The 22,911-nt window shown below is 43.8% G+C and overlaps 4 protein-coding genes and 1 pseudogene across 4 annotated transcripts; 2 read left to right on the plus strand and 3 right to left on the minus strand.

Moving 5' to 3' along the window:
• Positions 1-1,344: 1,344 nt before the first annotated feature.
• LOC135671869 (9-cis-epoxycarotenoid dioxygenase, chloroplastic-like) lies at positions 1,345-3,643 on the minus strand. Its single transcript, XM_065180196.1, has one exon. The coding sequence runs from the start codon at positions 3,533-3,535 to the stop codon at positions 1,724-1,726; it is 1,812 nt and encodes a 603-aa protein (XP_065036268.1). The 5' UTR covers positions 3,536-3,643; the 3' UTR covers positions 1,345-1,723.
• Positions 3,644-9,196: 5,553 nt separating this feature from the next.
• Positions 9,197-10,339, plus strand: LOC135672677 (zinc finger protein GIS-like). Its single transcript, XM_065181178.1, has 2 exons — positions 9,197-9,326; positions 9,505-10,339. The coding sequence occupies exon 2, from the start codon at positions 9,613-9,615 to the stop codon at positions 10,210-10,212; it is 600 nt and encodes a 199-aa protein (XP_065037250.1). The 5' UTR covers positions 9,197-9,326; positions 9,505-9,612; the 3' UTR covers positions 10,213-10,339.
• A 3,325-nt stretch (positions 10,340-13,664) lies between these two features.
• Positions 13,665-15,461, minus strand: LOC135672678 (pyruvate dehydrogenase E1 component subunit beta-4, chloroplastic-like; annotated as a pseudogene).
• Positions 15,462-19,100: 3,639 nt separating this feature from the next.
• LOC103982255 (protein TIFY 5A-like) lies at positions 19,101-19,917 on the plus strand. The gene is made up of 3 exons (XM_009399133.3): positions 19,101-19,266; positions 19,349-19,445; positions 19,532-19,917. Exons 1-3 carry the CDS (start codon positions 19,178-19,180, stop codon positions 19,784-19,786), a joined length of 441 nt encoding a protein of 146 aa, XP_009397408.2. The 5' UTR covers positions 19,101-19,177; the 3' UTR covers positions 19,787-19,917.
• A 256-nt stretch (positions 19,918-20,173) lies between these two features.
• LOC135671870 (uncharacterized) lies at positions 20,174-22,587 on the minus strand. Its single transcript, XM_065180197.1, has 4 exons — positions 22,435-22,587; positions 20,946-21,050; positions 20,635-20,721; positions 20,174-20,549 (listed from the first exon to the last, which is right to left on the minus strand). Exons 1-4 carry the CDS (start codon positions 22,457-22,459, stop codon positions 20,491-20,493), a joined length of 276 nt encoding a protein of 91 aa, XP_065036269.1. The 5' UTR covers positions 22,460-22,587; the 3' UTR covers positions 20,174-20,490.
• Between the last annotated feature and the right edge of the window lie 324 nt (positions 22,588-22,911).

Consider the following 22,911-nt stretch of genomic DNA (forward strand, 5'->3'; position numbering starts at 1 on the left):
TTGTTTGGATTATGGTTCTGCTTATCCTAGAATGGATTAGGGTTGACAACCTACCTACGCATATAAGCGTTTTTTTTCTTTTTTTTTTGGCCCCGACAAGCAGGATGAGTAGAAATAGTGAGAGCGGCCACTTCTTGTTTTGTTCCTCCCGTTGGGAAAGCAGGGCACATGCTTCTTATACTCCAGTCTAAAGCAACTCAAAGGTAGAATTGTAGAAAGAACGCAGCCTGCCGGTTGTTCTGCGACAGATGAGAGTGAATGTGAAAATGATAAGGTAGAAATATATATCCGGTCACTACTTGATCCCATTACTTGAAAAGCGCTTGAGTTCGTTGGAAATTAGAGGGGAGGGAATCATCATGAATTCCTTCTTTTGTGGTGAATATTCTGCGGGCGGATCAGGGCGCGAGCGTGTGCGCGCACAAGCATCTGTGAGCTTTTGTAATTTTATTTATAGAGATGATGGGCGGTGCGGGTTGTGATGCGTCATCTTGTTCGTCACTCGTCCATGATCTCCATCTCTGTTTTTAATCTTTAACTTCTCTCGTCAGATATACTAAATTAATGAAGAGGATGTAGAAAGCCAATGCAGTTCGCTTCGAGACGCCGCTTCGCGCTGTATCTCGGTGCCAGTATAGTTGGGTCCACTGCTCGGATCAAGTTTTTTTGGTTGGTTAGATCGATGGATGGATTAATAAGTCGGATCATAGATTTAATTAATAGGTTATAAAATAAATCAAACTGTTTTTTTTTTTTCCACTTCCACTTCCCCTTCCTCTTCTTTTGTTCTCCTCTCTCCTCATTCTTCTTCATCTTATTCTTTCTCCTTATTTTCCTACCCCTCCTTCCTCTCTTCTTTTTTTTAATATGATTTATTCCTATCGTTTATTAAAGAATCAATTGGGTTAGTCGGTCCAATCTTGTGTTATCGACGCGTTCAATCTTTTTAATTGGACGCAGTCGGTCACAAGGCCGGTTTCTGGTCGGTCCGATTGGGTTTTAATAATAATGTATACAGCGCCCGCTTGGAAAAGGGCGACCAAAGGCGACCATCGGTGCAAAGGGTTCGGGTGGGAGTCACAAGCCACAGACAAAAAACGAGGCAAAAAAGTTATTTCCTATTCTCGTCCTCTATGTCTCTCTCTTATTTGTTTCCATGTCAATTTCCAACCTCAGAATGGAAAACCGTCGGATCGGTATTTTTCTTCTCCTTCAAGCTTCCGCCTCGCCACTCATTTTTTGCCTTCCTCCAAAATCCAGAGTCTACACTCGGTTCCATTCCTTTGTTTCCGGTCGCAGTCTTCTTCCATTTAACAGTACAAAAAACAAAAGAGGAGGAAAAAGCTCGTTGTATGAAGTATAAAGGAAATATTGGACTGTTTACAGTAACAATACATAACACGCTCAATGCATAAAGGCCATGGATGTGGGGAGGCGATTGCAGCGTAGCGGTATAACGAAGGAAAAAGACCCAGGAAGGAAGGAATGACGGAGACCGGCTGAGCTCGCACATACGAGCTGCTCTCTCTCATGCGGCCTTAACTGCCACTAACTGTATAATAAATTAAAAAAAAGACAAAAAAAAAACAACGCGAACAGAGGAGTGAGACTCCGGGATCCTCTGCATGCAACCCACTGATTTGATCTCGCCCTTCACGTAGCCAAGGATGGGGACGAAGAGGATCCCACTGGTATGATCTCACCCTCTAGATGGTGCTCGCTGTTAGGCCTGTGTCACTAAATCCCTTGAGCTGACGAATGTCCCGTGGAAACCGTAGGGAACACGCGACGGCATCTTCACCGCAGCCTCAAGCTGCATGTCGGCGCCGTTCACGATCAATAGTTCCGACTTTGTTGTCTTCTCGTTGTGCACGAAGGAGAGAACGTAGCCGTCGTCCTCCCCCGATGAATCTGTTTCCTTTGGTAAGAAGTAGGGCTCACCGCCGAACCGGCTGTCGCCGTAGATGAACTTTTTTATATCTCCGGTGGAGAGGTCGACCTTGGCAAACCCGGAGACCTTGGGCCACGGCTCAGCGATGGCCAGGTAGGCGTACCGGGTCTTCCTCCCCACCATCTTCCGGTTCACCATTCCGGCTTCCAGGTTCAGTTGGTCAGCCGGGGACAGAATGGGATGGTGCGTCGATTTGCCAGACTTGAGATCGAGTCGGATCTCAGTGAGGACGCTCTTGAGGCTCTCTTCGCATTCGTTGAATACGGAGTCGGGCGGGGTCATGCAGGAGCCTATCACCACCACCTCCCCCGTGGCAGGCTCCTCCCAAGCGTTCCACAGGTGGAAGCAGAAACAGTCAGGGACGTCGACCCACCGCATCTCGGATGCGTCGGCGGCGTACTTGGGCAGGACGCCAAAGCGAGCGGTCTTCGCCCGGTCGAAGATGACCGGGCTGCCGCCGCGGATCATCTCCTGCAGTTTGAACACCACCTGCTGATCGGGCACCACGACGTAATTATCAGTGATGGCGAAGTCGTGCATCATGGTGGGCTGGTCGAGTGGGATCTCCACGTCGGCAGACTTGTTGCCGTCAGGGGAGAAGTAGAAGTACTTTAGGTAAGGCTTCTTGATGACGTCGTAGCTGAGCGCGAAGAGCTCCCGCGAGACGGGATCCAGCTTCGGGTGCGCAATCATGGAGGAGCGGAGCTCGCCGTGGAAGTCGTAACGCTCCACGGTCTCGAGGTCGCCCGAGGGAGTGATCCGAACGTGGTACGGGATGTCGTCCTCCGACATGGCCAGGAGGCGGTCGTTGAAGTAGATGAGGCCGGCGTTCGCCACTCCGACCCCATGGCTACCATCGACTAGGCCGCAGAGGCTGCGGGCGTAGAAGAGCAGCAGGCGGGCGATGCCGGAGTGGCCGTGGAGTTCCCCGATTGCCTTGGGAAAGACGGGCTTCCCGATGGCACGCTCCTGCCGGAAGCGCTCGGTCTCCGTGTAGCGGCACGCGTAGGCGGCGGTGCCGTTGCGGAGGTGGACGGCGTGCACCATACCGTCGCCGTCGAACAAGTGGTGCCCTGCGACAGGCTCGAACAGGGGGTTGGCGCCGTTGCGCACATAGACCCCGTCGATGGACGGAGGGATGCGGCCTTGGACGGTGAGGTTGCGGCAGGGCACCTGCTCGCCCACAGGGGCGAAGTTGCCCGAGATCTGGACGGCAGGATCCGCGGTCTTGGGCGGCGGGTGTGGGCGCTCGAGCACGTTCGATATGAAAGCCTCCTCGATCGTGTCCAGCGCCGCCGCAGCGAACCGCTGGAGCAAATTCCAGTTAGGCCCCGTCTTGCTTGCCGCCTTCGTGAAGGTAGCCGTCGCGGCCTCCTCCCGATAAGGTGCCGGACGGCAGGCTGGGCTGGTGCTGGTGGCCAAATCGAGAAGGGAATCGGAGGAAACCGAACAGCGGATTCTTGGGGTGGTGGGGAAGGCCTGCTTGCTTTGTAGCTTGATAGGTTTGGCCACCAACAGCGTGCGAAGCTGGTGGGGGTTGGAGATTGGCGGGTGATAATTCATGCGACCGGTGGCGGAAGCCATAGTATTCCTCTTCGCAAAGGGAATGACAGGGCTGCGTTTTCTCTTTCTTTTTCTCTTCTACTCCCTTCAGCTCACTAGAAGCAGGAAGAGCGGAAAGAGGATTGTTTCCGAAAGGAGTCCGCGTGTGGAAAGCAGGGGCAAAAGCCCAATTTATAGCGTCTGGGAAGAAGGGAAGAAGAGGCCTAACGAGGAGCTCGACTCGATGGAGACGCTCACGTGGTGGGTACTAACATTGCGAGCCAATAAGAAATCGATCTACCCGGTCTCACGGTGGTTTCCGTTGGTTTGGGAATCTCCGACAGATGCGCAGCACGTCGTAACCTGGGATTGGTCCTCCTCTTAATCATGTGTAGGTGAGGTGAGGTGAGGTGACAGGGAAAGCTCAAGTGTGCTGCTGTGTTGGTGTTGAACCCGTCCCTTCCCCTCTCCCGGTTCTCATTCTATCCTATGCTTTCCCTACTTCACACCCAACATTTTTGTGCAAATATCATCCTAATTTTATCTGATTTTGTTATCGGGTATGGGAAAGATTTCATATCTGATAAAAATCTGGGGATTTGGCATGACAAATCTTGGTGCGATGTGATTTTTTTTTAACTCCCGAGGCTTGGGAGTCAAATCGACGTGCGATGATGGCTAATCGGTAGGTTTCTCGATATGGCAACATCACGAATCAAAATATGAACGTAGGACTTGAAATATGATCAGTCTTGCAAAATACGAATGCTATTACGACACTTGGATTGACTGGTAAATGTCGGGACCAATGGAGGGAGAAGGACGATATCTGGTAGAACCTCAACTTCCCAACCTTGCTCTTGTTAGGCGTGGGGGACGCGTCTCAGTGTTTGACGGCACCGCCCACGCAGAGTCTTCAGCGAATCTCCCCTGCCGAACGAAGACTTCTTGTTACCAACCAACCCTTTCCGCGTTCTCCTTCCCCCACTTAAAATTAAGTTAACAAGAAGACACCACGACCTGGCAGTCATTAAGCATCCATTAGTACCCGCTCTTACCTTTCACGGCCGTCCATGCCAATAGTCGTCGTTCCAAGTGACGATTGATGGGTTCTTTCACCCACCCAGATATCACATTTCGTGTGCGGACGATGATAATGCCGTGGGACCATCTCCTGGTCGATCTCTGCACGACATGTTCATGTGCACGTGGGAGAAAAGGAGGGAGGGGTCCACTTGAACCCCCGCCACGCGAATCAACTTTCTGGGTTAGCGCAGGTCGGACGCGGAGCCGCCGTCCACGGCCCGGCCGGGGTAGGCGTCGGTCGAGCACATGGCCATGCGCCGGCGGCAGAGACGCAACCCACGTCCTGGCTGCCGTCAACTTATTCCACCCGACCACTTGGAGAACGCGGCGATGCGAGATGGAGGTCTCAACCGGGGAAGGGGCAGACCTTGTTCGGATGCCACCGCCGTCAACGGTGAGCTGCCACCGGCCACAACCACCTCCTCCGTGTTTGCACCATGTGTTAGAATGTCAGGGACGGCCATGTTGTCGTCCGCCGGGAGCTACTCGTGATGGCACATGCCGGAAGAGCAGCTCCCGGCGAATGCTTCCCACCTAAACAAATAATCCATGTTGCCTGACCATCCTTATCATTTGAGACACACACCACGGACACTATGATTAGTTCCAGTCCATGTGTGGCAGATGCTTATCATTATTAGTTAGTAGTTTTTTGGAACTGTGAACCAATACAGGCAAGTTGGATACTGAGATCCCTTGGATCACATGGATCTTATGCTGGTAGTGCCCGTCAATGATTGCGGCTCCCCTTCTCGACGTGGGATGGCTGCAAGGTCACTTGCATTCTCCCTCTTGGGTGAACACTTAAACCTTGAGAGTTCGCATAGGAGCCTGTGCATCATTGAATGCATCGGTAACTGAAAGGCACAAGACAAAGCATGGTGGCTGGAGTTGAATCAGCACTAGGCTTTCCTTGTGAAGAAGATGGGAGGAGGTAGGGACAGCCAAAGGAACTGGTCTTGGTAGTGGGTGCTCTTTAAACGACTTCTTCATCTTGCGTCGTGAAATAGTCAAACGTTTTCAACGTGAAAAACCCATAACTTTTCTTTTTTGTGTGCAAACCAAAACCAAAACCAAAACCTTGTGCTCGTAGTTTCTGTAGCTTTGGTGTCTGGGAGGGAGAGAAAGAACTATATATATACTAAAAAATTAACATAAAAAGATTAATGTGTTATTTTGGAAAATTTAATCTTCTATAGTGTAAGATCAATTATAATACTCTTTAATTATTCTTACTAAAATATTATTATTTTTATATCCTCTTATATAAATCTTGAAAGAATTTACATATTTCTTTTACAATCTCTAAACCCTAAAAAGCATCCTCCATACACACCTTAGAAAAAAAAAAAAAAAAACTTTAAGGGCATCAAAAGTATTTCTAGCATTTTGTTCTCTCTCATCGAAATCCAGAATTATATGAGATATTTATAGAAAAATCAAATTTTAATTTTTAAAAAATGTATCTTTCATGAGAACTCATGAACTAAGATCCTTTCTTTATCTTCATAGAACATTAGTTCCGGAAATCCCAAAATGTTTATCAAATTAAGATTTTATCTATCATTGTTTTTATTTTTATTTTAGTTTATTTGACTGGAGTCATGATCAGTCAATCGCTTCTCCATGTAATCTAATAGACTTTAAGTTGCTCACGCATTCTACATCTCTCTCTTCCATGGATCATGAAACTTATAAAGTCTTCCATTTCTTGGACCAATCGAAACAATGATTGGACTGCCCATCGTTGCATGGTGGTGAGGGGGTCCCATCCCCTATCTCCTCCTGCTTCACATTCTTCCACGTGCATTACACTTGCAGCCATGCATGCATCTGATATAACCCGTCAGCATCAGAGATTCAAAGAACCCCAACGTGATGAGACCGTGTGGGTGGTGGTATGGTATCAGAGATCCAAACAACCTTTCTGAGCGATCGGGACCGCGTGCAGAGAGAGAGACAAAGGGCACGCCATTTGTGATGTCTCCTCTGTGGATTGCCACTTTCGAATGCCGGAGACGTACACATGCATTGAATGGGTAAAGACTAGTGTTGTGGGTAATGAATGGGGTAGGATGCCTTTCTCGAGCGGAAGCCACCACGGATGAGTGGGTGAGGGAGGTGAGGGAGCGAAGAGGTCTCTTGAGGGTACAACTCAAAGATGGTTCGGCGTGAAGGTGTCGTGTGCACTCACGTTGAACGCGAGCTTGTTGGGCTTTCGGAAGTTAAGTCGCCCGATTTGCTTGCACCATTGGTTCTCGGAATGAATAATACCAAGAGAACTTGCATAACATGGCCGGCCATTTTGATTTGGATAACTATATGGCCTTCAAGATTTAGACAACACTATAACTAGAAGCTTTTTTAGTCTTCTTTTCGCAGTAAAGTTAGTTGGTAGCTTTGGGAGGATACCTTTTCGACATACCTCGAATCGGATCAATTGTATGCACAAGTAATACTGATGGTTTATAGAAAGATTATCGAGTTAGTTAGCTCAGAGAAATACTGATAGTTAGTTACAACTAAGGTAAGCATGCATAGTTGTATCGATGCAGTTGGTTCTTTCTGATGAATATATTATATCTCATCAAGAGTTGGCATTTCATTACCTCTTGATTCTGATTCTTAGACTCCATCTCTTCCACATGTTTTGTCCAATTAGTGTCTCTCTATCTAGATAGAGGTTGAAGAAGCACCTGTTGAGGTTGACCTCCATTGATATGTGGTATTAAATCTACAAGTTTTCTTTTCTGTGGTCATCTTTCTCCTTTGGAAACTCACTCTAGCCGAACCCTGTGGAATCAATGGTAATTTACCCCCACTTTCCTTGTCTTCTTTACTATTTGCCCTCATTCTTCTTCCATTTTTACGAGTCCTTACAAGGGATCCTGTTACCGATAAGTTTTCTCCAATGGTTAGCTAATAGGAGCAGCAACAGAATTGGAGTCATTGCCTGCCAATCCATGGAGGCATCGCACCATGTCACTCTTACGTACAGGTCAACCTCTTACCATAAACGCCATCCATCTCTTGCCGGTGTGGTTATCGTCTGCCTGTCTGTAGTTACTACCATGGATTATGTGTTTAACAGAACTAGAGTTGGGCAACCCTCCTATAAAAGCACTTTGGATGCAGTTGTCTGCATCCACGAGGTGGCCCTTCGGTAAGTGGAAGATTTGATTGAAGTTTCGACTAAGAAAGATATTATTGAGAAAAAATAAATTATGATAAAATTATTATGATTCTTTCAATATTTTGATACTATATCATCATAATTTTATTATTTTTTATTCGATGGTTTGACCGACCTTGTGTCTTGTCACTCGATAAAAGTCAACTTTTTATCAACCATTTGATTTGAGAAAATTAATCTATTTTTCAAGTAGTATGAAAAAGAAAAATAGTTGAGTAATAAATTTTCTGAAAATATTTGGTGTCCCTTCTCCTTTTTCGGGTTAGAAAACATTGCATTTTCTATAAAAATATTATGTCGAGATAAATAAATAAAAAAAAGTCTCTAATGATTGATTATTAAGTTAGTATATATCCATAAGCATCTAATACTTGTGAAATATTTATTCAAGCTTGTTTTGAAAAATATTATTTTATATAATATCTTTTTTTTTAATCATCAGCTAATATATGAACTTATATCATTTTATATAACTTCGTTATATTTGAAATTGACATGATATACCCAATAAAAACTGATTGGAACCTAAAGAAAGAGCAAAAAAAAAAAAAAAAAAGGGGGACCGAGTTGCCTCCATAAAAATAAAAATAAAAATAAAAATATGCCGTGTGGCATTTACAAGTTTGTATGGGATCAATCACATCATTCTCCAAAATCTGTGGTCTGATTCGGTCAACCTGAACAGCAGTGCCCTATTGATGATATATACCGTAAATCTTATTATAGTGTGATGCACAGCCATATAGGTGTTGTTGTTTTCAAAGAAGCTGTGATGCACAGCCACTCACGGATGATGTGAAAGCATGCAACATCTATCTATCTGTCTGTATGGGGACATGTCCGATATTTCCAGTTCAATCTTTGCAGCTTAAAACAGAGACGAAGAGCCGTGTATCGTTCGTTGTTACTCGAGGCAGGCAGGACCACCTGCGGCCAAAATGGTTTTGGTATGGACCTCTTCCTCCTTTGGTCCTGAATTATTGGAGAAGCTTTCATGTTAGGCAGCGATCGTAATGTGTTTTCGTATGCAGATCAAAATATCAATCAACCAAATTCGATCGTGTGCAGCACAGGGATCGCAAGTTGGGTTTCTATGTCATGCACCAGTGGGTGCTACTGCTGCCTCGTTGTTTTCGATGATGGATGATTTGTCGATGGCGTGTCTCTGTCAACTCGACTCAGTTTAAGATCGCATGTCTGAATATAACGGAGAAGGGGGATTCAGCTCAGGTGTCCGATCAAATACACTCTCACAAGTCAAGATAAACAGTAACTGATCTAAATAATAATAATAACACTCTCACAAGTCAAGTTAAACACCCTGCATCATTTTCTGCCATCGGGACTGCATGAAGTCTGATTGGATTTATTGAACCCCACCGGAGCAGGCTCTTTACCCATTAATGAGAAACCATTTCTTGCCTCTTTTTGTAGCGCAAAGAAAAGGAGGTCAAATGGTTGATTGCAAACTCCAAAGGCCATAGTATCTGGTATTTCCCGTATCCAACAAGAGGGAAGCCAATCAATCTACAGATTGCTCATCGCTTCAAAATGGTATGTGCTTTTCTGTTCACCTGTTCATTATGTCCTTTTGGTGGTGGAAGAACAGCCCAGTCTATGTGGTGTCACCATCTACCTTGAGCTCTTTTTAAGCCTTGAGAGCCTGCATGTGTTTGGCTGTCTCTGTTTAGTTGGTCTCATCCAAACCAAAGAGAGTTGATCTTATTGACAGGATACTGCAGCATTTTAGAGGGGGCATGCTGCTGCTATGTGTTATTATCGTCTTCTCATGAATTGGTAGAAGAAATCAGATTACAGAGAGAGAGAGAGAGAGAGAGATATGGAGTCTCCTCCGACACAGTCACCGCCCAGTGTCGATGTCGATCTCTCTCTCGCCTTGGCACCATCCTCCCCTTCCTCCGGCCGCGACGACGAAAGGGACGTCAGGCTCTTCCCCTGCCTCTTCTGCGACAAGAAGTTCCTCAAGTCGCAGGCTCTTGGAGGTCACCAGAATGCTCACAAGAAGGAGAGAAGCGTCAGCTGGAACTCCTCCTACCTTTACCTCCCACCCGCCGCCGCCACCACCACCGTCCCTGTCCACCACTTGAGCATATATCCCTTCCCCATCACTTCACACTCATGCAAACCTGAAGCCCGCATGAAGCACCCCTCATCAGGCGGCGGAGGCGGAGGCGGAGGCGAACTCCTCCAACAGAGCTTCGGTTCCCACGGGGTTCCTCGCATGGCCACCGGCCTCCACGACCATGCGTTCTTGACGACGATGAGCGGCAACTGCGCAGGATTCAACGAGACTATCGATCTCCTGAATTGGCAGAGGGCTTCCCGTCCACCAGATGTTGTTCCTGGTTCTGTCGATGCACGAGCGACTACTTGCACTGGCGAGGACAAGTCCAAGCTTGATCTCTCCTTAAGGCTTTAGTTCTAGGAAGGAAGGAAGTCAAAGTCTCCGCCATAGCTAAATTTCTTGTATCTTTCTCACTCTTGCCCTCCCCTAATTTCTGGTTCATTGGTCTTTCTGTATCGTCGATCAACCACTGTTGGTTCAATTGTTTGTTGTTTTCTGTAGCTTTGTAATTTTGTGGTGATGGATGTGATGTAGGGCTGCTGTTCCACATCATGTTCCTCCACTTTCTCATGTCATACATACCATGGCCATCGTCATGTCCATATCCAGACGAGTTAGCCTTATCGCTGCAAGGCCCCAACTTGCCTGCCCTGTCGTAGGTAGGTAAGTCCTTTGCCAGCCTTGACAGAACTCACGTCTCGGGCTGCAGCAGTTGGGTTTCATTATGGTAGGCCTTCTCGGATACGTTCCACGAAAGGCTACTGGAATGTTTCATTCATGTTTGGAGAGGTACATACCACAACCCCCACTTGTTCTGTCGGTTCCTCGTGGTCCTCCTCCACGACAGAGTTAAGAGAGAGATGGGTATCGTGATGGTTTTATTACTCATCCTACATGTGGGCTTGGGAGGGGGGGAAGAAGACAGAGGAAGAGGAGTCTGCCAAAGATCTCCTCTGTAGGTGGACTTGGCTTGTCCAACAATTTACCTGGGAAGGCGGGAGTGTGAGTGAGGGCACCGTGAAAAAGGAGAGAGCAAAAGAGGAGGAAAGAGATTACCTCCTCGAGGGCCACTGTCGACGGATTCTCTCGTCGTACAAAATCTCCATCTCCCTCCAAACCCAAAACTCCCTCATCTCTCTCGATCTTTGGGTAGTTGGCGGCTGACAACTTTACACGCACCCCAGTGTTGCTCGATCGAGGTGATTGGACCACCTCAGCGTCGTCCATAAAGGGAAGCGATTCGGAAGTCGCAGTAAGAGGGCAGTAAAAGATACCCGCCGCCGCGGCAGCAGCAGCAGCAGCAGCAGCGACCCTGTCAGACTGGCGTTCCATGGACTCGGCGAGCTCTACTGGACCATCACATCATCCATCCGAAGGGGTGAGTAACTCGTCACCGAAAGCGAAGGGAAAACCGCCGACACCTAAGACGTCCGGCGAGGATTCAAACTGTTAACTTACGGAAATAATGAACCCTAAGTGATCATCTAATCAAAATATTAATCGAATATATATATATATATATATAATCTTTGGCAAAAAAAAAAACTTTTAAAAAGAAAAAGATTATTCAACTAATTTCAATGTCAAGGTAAAATGAAATGATTGTGTTTGATGAATCAAATACATCACCGTTGTATACCGTTTGGTAACATGTACACATCGCTGCTGTTCCACAAGTCTACAGTCAAATTGATCTCCTAACTCATAGCGCAGATGGTGCTTCCGAAAGGTTTTGATATTTTCATAACCTATGTAGAATACAGTGATCGGACCATAATTTGGACACCACTCCTATCCGCATGTGGCCATCCCACTAATCAGCAATACAGTAGTAGTCTTCAGTCACCTCTTCCTATTAAATATATATCTAACATATATAAAAATAATATTCCCTCTTTTTTAAAGTGGTAAAAAGACGACACTTCATTTTTTTTGTAGTGCCTGATCCTGTCTCAGCTTGCACTACACACCTTCACCCTCCAAAGTCATTGTCCTTGTAGCAAACATTAGCCTCCACACCATGCCTTGTCTCGTGAATGATTGGGTTTTAATCATTGAACCCCTCCTCGATGCAATCATGAACTCTCATCAGACCCCCCTCGCTTCAATCTCTATTTACGCGTGCCATGTGTTCTCGATAGGGTCGGGTCTCATATCGATATGCCTAATGAACAGTCAAAGGTGACTCCTCCTCTCCCCTAGGAACATTTTTCATATCCGTCCCAGAATTGCACGGCCGACACTGTGCGGGCTCCGAGTCCATCCTAGAGTGGATAATTTCTAGAGACTCAAAAGGAGCTCGCACTGGTGAAGATTAATGTGGACCTTATCAATGTTGTATCTCATCATGCTGATTTGCTCTTACCATAACCACTCAGAAATTATGTAATCTTTTGTTATAGAAGCCAGCCCATGGCAGGAATCTGTGTAGTTCCTAATCTGGTAACTCGGAGAGAAGAAAGGCTGCAATCTGCAGTTCCAGATTTTGTTGTGCCCCAAAATAATCCTCAGCTGTACCTAACAGTATGTGTAGTAGGTCACTATCCTTAGTACATTCTTATTATGTTATAGTTAACTGTGCATTCTACTAGCAAATAGGTGATACATTTCGGACACCGTTGGACACTGCAATCATGTCCACAAGGCCATGAAAGATCAGCCATGTCATCATCCTGATTTATCTTTGGAACAGGATGATGCCTTGTTTGAATCAGAACAAACAATTGAATTAAAAGAGACTCAATTTTCAGTTTCTGCCAATTTTAGGACTCAAAACTGTTGTCATTGGCTCAGTGTTCGTCTTTCTCAATGTATTCATCTTCATCACCATTCCTGACAAATATGAACATCATCAAGAAAGACGCCATAAGTTGAACTGTGTCACTGTAGAAGTTACACTAATGTCAATACTTCATTTTGGTTTTCCTTTTTCTTTTTCAAACTTCTATGGTAAACTGGTTTGATTTGGTATATAATTTGTGTTTGATCTATGATTATTAGGGGATCAATCCCGCCTACAACTAAAGCATAATGTGAGATTGTAGTTTGAAGCAACTTCCTCCAAAGATGAGATAAGCATCCGAGGGACTATTGCACATACCGGCATTTCAATTCTCCCAAAATGAAATTATTTAATTAAAAAAAATCGATAATTCAAGATATATACTATTTATAAAAAAAAATTGTTGGTCACCAAGTGGTTCTCTCTAATTGATAGGGAAATAGTTGTTGAGCAAGAAAATTGTATTAACAGACTAAAGCACTTTGCCATTACTTTAACCAATTTAACCGGAAGATTTTGGTAAAACCTGTATGTCACTAGTGTTTCTTGAATCATGTCACTACAGGTGCCAACTCTTAGCATGAGAAATCCTCAAAAACATGACACCAGATAGAAAGAAGTAAATAGTCCTACTAGAGTTGAAGAAAGACTTTGCTAAGATATTTGAGCTCATGGCATTACGATTCAGATTCTATAATTCATCAAAGAAGTCAATTAAAACTTCTAGACAAACAATTCATACCTGGAGATTGTCAACTTTCTTGAATGTGAATCCGGAAGAAGGAATAGGATAAGAAGAAACATTACGAGAAAATAGGCTCTGCTTCTCAGAAACTCGATAGCTTTTATCGACTAGCAGTGGATCCTACCATGAAAGATTGACAGTCATAACTAAAGACGGAGTTTAAAATCACAAATCTCTTGTTAGTTTAAGATAATTAATCAGAACTAAAGTTGAAACTACAAACTAGAAACCATTATTTCAAGCTAATGTCAGAATAACCTTAACAAAGAAAACATAAGATTTTGCTAAAACAAAAATAATAATATAGTAGATTGAACCTTAATTTTGGTAATAATCTGGAGTCAAGCTCAGACCATGCAAAAGCACTAGCTGTTAAGAGCACCTTTTATTGGCAGAGTTGCTCGACTGCAGCCACAATCTGTGCTGGCTGAACCACAGTCCACTCCAAAGTCCCTGCGTAAGGTGTCGGCACATCCTGTGAAGACAAGCACATGATTGGAGCATCCAGGTAGTCCCAGAAATTGTCGATTATGGCCGCCCTAAGACTTGCACCTATTCCACCAGTCCTCATGCACTCCTCTACATTCAACACGCGATGGGTCTTCTTCACAGATTTTCCAGTGTTATAAACATCAAATGGCTTCAGTGACCTGATGTCAATGACTTCAGGATCATAGCCTTTGTTCACCCAGTGTCTTTGTGGCCTGCATCACACGATATCTCATGCATAAATATGTGAGGATCATGACATGCTCTCTGGGCCGCAACATCTCTGCCTCCTCCAGACAAAGCGCATACTCATCATCGAGGATCCTTTCCTTCAAATTAGATAGCAGCACATGCACAAACAGCACCACGGGATTCTCACTCCTTATTGGTGCTTTCATAAGCCGTTTGGCATTGTAAGGTGTTGAGCAGGCAACTATTTGTAGGCCAGTAATTGACTGGAAGTATGACTCCAAGCGCTGTGAATGTTCTGCACCGAGTTGCCAGCCAAAGCCTCCAGGCCCTCTGATTACCATTGGGATTTTGAATTGGCCACCAGAAGTGTAATGAAGCATGCCACAATCGTTTGATATCTGGTTATAAGCCAATGGTAGGAAGTCCATATTCATTCCTTCAATAAGAGGTCTTAAGCCTGTCATTGCAGCTCCAATGTCCAAACCTGTGAGGGAGTTCTCTGCGAGTGGGGTATCAAGAACCCTCAGATCTCCATATTTTGCACTCAAACCTTTGGACACCTTGTCTGAGCCACCATAATGTCCTTCATCTTCTCCCATGACACAAACTCGAGGATCCCGGTCCATCTCTTCTTCAAGTCCCTCCCGTAAAGCCTCAAACAATAGTAGTTCATGACTAAAATTTATAATACAAAAGCTAAATCATAACCTTGAAGTCAAAGACCTGGAAATGCCACAGCAGGAGAAAAGAACGGTGGAGCAACGATGACTCAAACAACATGGCAGGCGAGTAGTAAAAATATTTAGATCACCAGTACAAGCGCAGAACATAAGAAAAAGTTGTTCCCAAATGCATCTGAGGTGCTACATGTTTGAAACCATGATGAGCTTAAAGTGCAATGCCATGATGTTTGAAACCATGATGAGCTAAAAGAATGAGGATCCTTCTGAGCTTTGTTCAAGTTTAATAATATATTATTTGATTAGATTTCATCTATGAAATGTTTTTTTATTTTCTTTTACTCTAACAGAAAATAATGTATTGGAAAAGAAGCTTGATATCAGACATGTATGCAGATGCAACAGTAGATATACAGCATAAGAGCACCAAATTTATTTCTCCAGAAAGGCTCAAGTGTTTAGTAGAAAGAACTGCGACTTACCCAGGTTTGGAGACAGTGGAACTCGTAGACGCATCAGCCTTCGTCTATGCAGGCAAAGAGAAGATACATATAGGTTAATAACTAAATGCAGGACATCCTAAAGGGGCAAGTTAAGGCGAATCGATACTCAACTGCAACCGCATTCGTGATCAGATTCCCACTACGAGGCCGAGCATTAAAGAAATTGGAGGCTCCTTCATCGGATCTAACCAGCAAAATGCTTCCCTTCCTTCCTGAAAAGACGCACAAGAACACAACAAAGGCTCTTTAGATCCCAAAAAAGTAACAAAAGGAAGAAGCATTGCGAGGTTCTCATCTTACATAGGAAGAACAAGAGAAGGGGGAAAAAATCCGATACGGAATTCATATTTGACACCGTAAAGAACAAAGAAATGCCCATCAGCGAAACACTAATGCGAGAATCCGGAGAAGGCTACATGGAATCGCAAGAAATCTGGAAAAGGATAGTTAGAATCGCACCTGGAAGAGATACTACTAATAATTCCACGCGGAGCCTCTGAGAACCGATTCGGGGAAGCCGAGAGGAGCGTCGTCGTCTGCAGTGCCGCTGACATCCCCTAAGCGGACTGGGATCCAAGGATGAGATTGGTGAGGGTTAGGGCTCGCTCAACTGCCCCTTGGAGGTGATCGGATTGAAGGAGCGTCGCCTGTTCTTATACAGAACCGGCGACGGAAACACCGACGGGAGAGACTGGGTCGTTGGATGCTGGGTTTGGGTTTGGGATCCTATCCAATTCGTACTCGTCCCAATGCTTCGAGTCTCCTCGTGTCACCGTCGACTCGTCATCATCTCAAATAAGAACCACCCATCCTCATAGCACTATTCTTGAAGGAGCTTAATCGGATGGTCAAAATTTAGAGAAGATGAACGAACGGCTGATCATAAGGATGGATTGAAGATCCGGAACTGTGGGGACTGGAAAGGATCCTACTTCTGATAAGGCTATCAGCTTTGAGACTTCATAGGCATAGGTAGGTCCGGCGTCAGTTAGTTGGAGAAGGTGTAGGCAGTTTCGGGGTTGCTAATGGATCGGATTTTTTACATGTCTAAATCATTTTGGATCATTCAGATAACGGGTTGAATATTATCCTTTCGAACCAACGGGTTTGACTGTATCGGGTCGTAGTGAAAGTTGGGAGTTACGAGAGTCGTGACGAAGGTGTTGTGACTTGAATTGTGACTACTGCACCAACCAGTCTGAGGGTGGACCTTAGAACATGGGATCAATTCTACGATTGACTCGATCTAATCAACCAATTTGGTACTCTTTAAACAAGTCGAGCTCAGTCGACCGATAATGGATCGGGTTACAGATAAACCCGACTCGGACCCGTCACACCCTTCTTTATCGATCCAATAGTAAATAACGGCCCACTTAAAGCAGCCCACCTAAGCCTATATATATATATATATATATATATATATATATATATATATATATATATATATATATATATATATATATAAGGTAGTCCAAAATGTTGTTATATATTTTAGTATATTTAAATATACTTTTTTTCAAATCAGTGAATTACAATGGGCTAATTCTTGGGAAGAACCTTTTTTTAATATATTTCTCAATTGATATTCCTTTTTAATATATCTTGTAGAATAAATAAGATGCAATAGCAACTTTGATTTTTTTTTTTTTTTTATGAATCGATCCATTGATTTGGATCGATGTAGTTTTTCAATTAAAAGTATTTTTTTAAGAGAGTTATAGTTTATTCAAAAACATTGTAATTGACATAGAAATTCACATGTTTAGTTCTTCTTGTTATCAAAGCAATAAAGATACTTATTTAGAAATATTTTTTTATTTATAATTGATTTTTATAAAGTTTTTTATTTATAATATTTTATTAAAAAATTATAATGTTTTAATGGATGTGTTAAGAACACTAAGCGTTGGTGGAAGTGTTAAAATAAAAATAAAAACTAAGCATGTTCAAAATTAAAAGTGTAAATCTTATATATAAGAGATTCAACTTATTCATCGAATGAATAAAATTATGGGATATAATTAGGAACCTGATATGATATATTTCACCACCATTCATTGTCGATCATTATAGTACCAACAAAGGAGCTCCCGCTGACACAACGCGACACTTTGAATTCGAATAGGATAACCACATGCCCACGTTATTTAGCACCGAACACCACAGAGTCATTCCAGAAAGCTTGGAATGGTGCCGCATAGCACGGGTCTTAGGTTGGTCAACACTCGTCCGTAAGATACAAGCTAAACATTCAAGGAGTCAACAACCATTAACAGACCACGTACGACCGACCCCCCTTCGCAGGTATAAAAGCCAACTCTCTGACCAACGTCAAATGGGAAGGACTTCGAGCATTCAACTCAATCTTACTCTCTCAACACTAACTTAAACTTTGGAGGGGTAAAGTCAAGAAATCTCCCTCCCAACCTCGGTTTATATGCATGAGCTTAGTGATGAAGAAGCGGGCAACTTACCAAGGGAAAAGGTCACACTCGGAAGACGAGACTCGAACTTAACCCGACCCGATGCTCACTTCCACTATCCGAGCATCCGCATGAACAACATTGCGCATCCAAGATTGGATCGAGCCGTACTAACACCTCGATCACGATGTAAATGTTCATCAACATCCGACGTTGGACCAAGCCATGTTGACACTTTAGGTGTAAAGGTTCCCCAACAGTACTGTTTCAATTATCTCGTTATGTATTCATTTCAAAAATTATGATAAATAAAGAATGCTCTTTCAAAATATAAAAAAATAAAAATCAGTTGGGAAAAACTAAAAAAGAGAGAGGGATTTTTTTTTTCGAAAATTCGACCAACGATGCTCATGATTTGTGTTGGTTATCTAGAATTTATTAGTGATAGTGATAACTCAAGAAAAAGTAGAATTTGAATTCGGCCACCGGTGTGGAGAGGGACGCTCAAGCTTCCATTGTGACCTCTACCTCTGAGAGGCCGTAGAAAAGTTGGACATATCCCCAAGTACCAATTGGACTTCTAACACGAGCTAAAGATGCAACCATGTTGTGGTCGCCCTACTCGCCACGAATGACAGCACATAAATGCATCTCTTCAACATGCGACAAATCAGCAGCTGTTTGCCACAACGTTTTCTTCATGCGTGCTTTTAGATTTGTGCTTGCATGTGTTGATACTGATATGCATTTTTCCTCAATTTTTTTAATTAGTATTATCCGCATTTAATCACCATAAATTGTATCACGTGTTTAGATGGATGAGAGTGTGGATGTCAGAGACAAGCCGCGGCATTGACACTGAGATAACGGCGGCATTTCGCCACATGGTTGTTGTTGTCATGGCGGTCGTCTCCGCTACCGACTGGATGTGACGCTGACGGGCGCCACCATCATCGTCGTGCTCACTGTTATCTTCGACGGGTGGACGTGTTGCGATGCGACACGGCGGGTGGATGCATGGCCCATGCACGCGTGCTTCCCAACCCCACCACACAGCTCATTAGGCACTCCAAACATGTGGTGGAGCTCTTATATTAATTAATAAGGATATATAATCCACCCTTATATTAATATCATATATATATATATATATATATATCAAAAATATCAAAATTATTATTTTGGAGGTAATGAATGATATGAAAGTATGTGGACATGTCAATTATCGTTGAAGGAAAAGGCGAAAAGGGAGAGGAAAAAGGCTAAAAAGAGCTGTTTGTCGTTGAGAACGAGCGGCGCTGCCGACGAAGGAAGCGTGGGCGCGTAGGGAACGCATGTTCCACGCGCTGTTTGGCCGCGCCCAACTCTTCATGCGTCTTTGTCTCGTCCCCATGGCGATAATATAAAGGCCTCCTCCCTCCTCCTCTCTCTCTCCACGACTCCACCACTCGATCTCTGGTCATCAGACACACCTGCGATCCGACTCTTTGTTCGAGAGAGCAATGGAGATGGTGGACCTCCGACTTCGTCTCGGCAGCAGCAGTGGTGGCGGCGACGACGACGAGCCCAGCACGGCCAGCTGTAACAGCAGGTGCGTCTCGTGTTCCTGAGGCGTTCGACATATGTTCGAGTGTACGTGGGTTTTAATCTCTGTGCTGATATGATGTGTGCAGGGTGGCGAGATTGTTCGAAAGCTCAAGAGAATACCAGCAGCAGATTACCTTGTTGTACGATGGTCGAATCTGTGCCTGCGATGTGACAGAGATGCAGGTTCGTTGCCTCTCACGTTGGTTCCTCTTGCTAAGCTCACCTTTCTGCCTGTATTCAAGCTTTGGATTCGTGTGCGGAAACTGCAGGCGAGAGCAATCATCGCCATGGCCAAGCGAGAGATGGATGGCCACATGAAGAAGACGACGACCCAAGCACACCGGCAACCGATAGAGTCATCCCTGCCGCCATCGTCTCCTCGTCCCGTGGAGCGGCTGCTCATCAACCCCGAGCTCTCGATGAAGCGATCACTGCAGCGGTTCCTTCACAAGAGGAAGTCCAGATTACATGCTCTCTCTCCTTACGGCCACGGACCGCAAAACTTGTACTCCATCAAGTCCTAGCAAAGTATCGTGTTCTTCTTTGAGATGGCACTTCGCTTCGTTTCAATGAGCAAGTCGAACTTCTACAGTGTACAGTGAGCCCGTCATTGGATGGATATCAGCTCAATAAAAAGTGCCAATTGACTCTGATACTTTCTGCCGATAAACAACTGATTCACGTCTTTCCAATATAATTATTCGAACAAACAAAAGATGCTGAAGTCCAATTCTGATCCAACCCAACACCATTGTATTTAGGCTGTGCAAAAAACCTCCAGACATAATCATCTACTTCATATATCCATCTTGGGGATGCACAGCCTTGAATCAGAATTAGCATGACTCCCACAAAGTCGACCATGTTTTCTCCACTCACCCACAGATCTACAAACTTGGCAAACAAACACATAAACCGAAGAGTTCAGAACTCACCAAAATGTAGTCACACATCTCATACAAGAAAGATGGGAACAAATTACACAGCTACTGCCCATTAATGATAGGAATCAGACCCTTCTTGATGACTGAGTGAATATTATCATGGTGGGCACATGCTTTTGGCTTCCATATGCTTCACTTTGATGAATTTGACATCGGTCTAACTCGATCCCTTGACATCAACACCCCGAACACCATCCAGTGATCCGCAAGAAGCTTTTGGTCCCTCGAGAAAATGCTGCCCGGAAGGGGGAGGAACTTTGCCAGGTCGCAATTGTCAATGTTTTCTAGGCCTCAGTACAAATCTCGCGAGCTCGCCATATAACAATCCAGAACGATCGAAAAGCTGAGATGGAATAACAGATGATGAATCATATCCCAGCATTCTCGAAGAATAAAAATAGAGAAGAGTGTGACATGAAAAAACTAACCTGGAGGAGAGCAGTCATGGACATGGACTGAGTATTCTGATAAATAAGGATCGATATCCGATGGAAGAAATTCACGACACCTTGCATCTGCAAACAGTGTTTGAAAATAGTAAATGGCACAACCAAGTAGGCAGCCGTGCAGATACGCATGGAATAAGAGGATGACAGTTTATAGCACATGATATAATTTAATTATGAATTAGCAATACAATCCTGCCAGGGCTTTTGAAGAACAGGTCTCCCAAGAGTATTAGTATTATGAGTTACAGTCGTGTCCGCAGCTGAAACAATTTCACCAGGTTTTGCCGTACCAGATGATTCCACAACATCAGGGGTGCTCCCGGGGGATGGTGGCTTAAATGGTGCATGACCAAATGAACTCACAGCTCCTTCCCATGGTTTTGGAGGTCGAGAACCTGCACAGACACAAACCATTTGCAACACTAAACTCCCATAAAACACGAAACTGAATATAGAAATCTATCACAGTTAGAACCTCATAGTGTTAGACACAATCCACAAAACAGAATCAAGCTGAATCTGAAGATCTGTGGCCTAAGGGGTAAAAATGCTGGGACATACATCTTTTATGAAATAGATGAACTGCAAAAACAAAAACTCAATGGATATCTTCGAATCATAACCCTGCTAAGTGCAAATGAAACTAAAAACATTTTACTGTAACTGATCAAGTATTAGGTGGTACTGTGGTTTCAAGCAGCATGATTAGCAGTTTGATGACCAAAGTTTAAGCCAAAAGGAAGTTGACATCATAACACTCGTAACATTTTCTAAAAGAAAACGTAATTGAGGTTAATCTAGTGTTTGCTCTGTATTTGATCTTCAACAAATAGGATCTTTAACGCTGGAAATACTTTTAACTAAATCTACTAAAATATATCTGGCAGATTTCAGTCACTATCTTTAAGAAGGCCATAGAATACACAAGGAAAGATTCCCAGAATATAACAAAAATTCCATGCCACGAGAACCTAAAGAACCTGTCACAAGTTTACAAACCATGTAAAGGCTTCCAGCTATGGTATCAAGCAGCCTAAGAAGCACAGGAACTTCGAAGACACAAGATATGCAAGCAAAGATGCCCAAGGTATAACAAGAAAACCATGACACAGGCACCAAAAAAGAACTTCCGCTAAGAGCTCAGAAACCATGTACAGGACAGGATCCAATTCGGCATCAAGCAAGCTAAAAAGCACAAACACTTCAAAATTCTTGTCAAGATCAAACACCCTCACTCGTTCATCACTTTCCCATGCGACAGGTGACTCAGCATTTTAGGATTCTTATAACATGTATATAACCAGAATCAAGAAAGAGAATTCTGATCATCTGGCTGAAATACTAGGATTCCAGTTCAAAGGACACCCAACGGACCTGTAGCAGTAAACCCAAGATCGGCAAAACAAAGACTGTCATTGATCTGGACTTGTAGCAGGCCAAGTCTTGCATGTGCTTTAACTAAGTTTGTACAGAAAACTAATAGTGTCAACTAGACAATTGCTCCAAAATTCTGTTTCTTGAAAACCAATTTTGTTTAGAAAGAACAAGATCGCCGCGGCTCTTGAATCGAGAAGGGGAAATCCAATTGCAAGGAAACCACAATCAAACCCTGGTAACAATCCGGAGCAAATCAACCATTTCAAACCCCAACAAGGACACCAACACGAGGGCTTAAAGATAAGATGGGTTGATACGGGTTCCGCGTGATCCCGATCAAAGGAGCGCGGAATCAATCTCGGGCTAACAACGGCGTGGACGAGGAAGGGGCCAATCACCAACCTGGACGTGAAGAATTCAATCCCATGCGACGGCGAAGGGAATCTATATCGACATCGACAGCCGCCGCCGCTTCCTCCTCCCTCACCCCTCCTGCCGCTGCTTTTGCTCCTCCCACTACTACTACTATAATAATAATAATAATAATAATAATCTACACTATAACAATAAATTATATATATATATATATATTAAAATATTATATATATAAAATATTATATACATCAAAGATTGTCAATTCGGATATGAGAAAAAATATTTTATACATATAATATTATATACTGATATTTTAAAAATTAAAAAAAGAGAAAAAAATGATAAATGGAGTAAAAAAAAAAGGAGCTAACGATAATGACGAAAGAAGCAATGATAGAGGAAAAAGGAAAAAGAGAGAATGATAATGATGTTTCAAGAAGAAATATCTTGTAATATCAAAGACAATAACATCACGAGGAGGAAAAGATTAGTATGATATTAAAT

This window comes from Musa acuminata, chromosome BXJ1-4 (genome assembly GCF_036884655.1).
Source record: "Musa acuminata AAA Group cultivar baxijiao chromosome BXJ1-4, Cavendish_Baxijiao_AAA, whole genome shotgun sequence".
In the NCBI taxonomy this organism is placed as follows: Eukaryota; Viridiplantae; Streptophyta; class Magnoliopsida; order Zingiberales; family Musaceae; genus Musa; species Musa acuminata.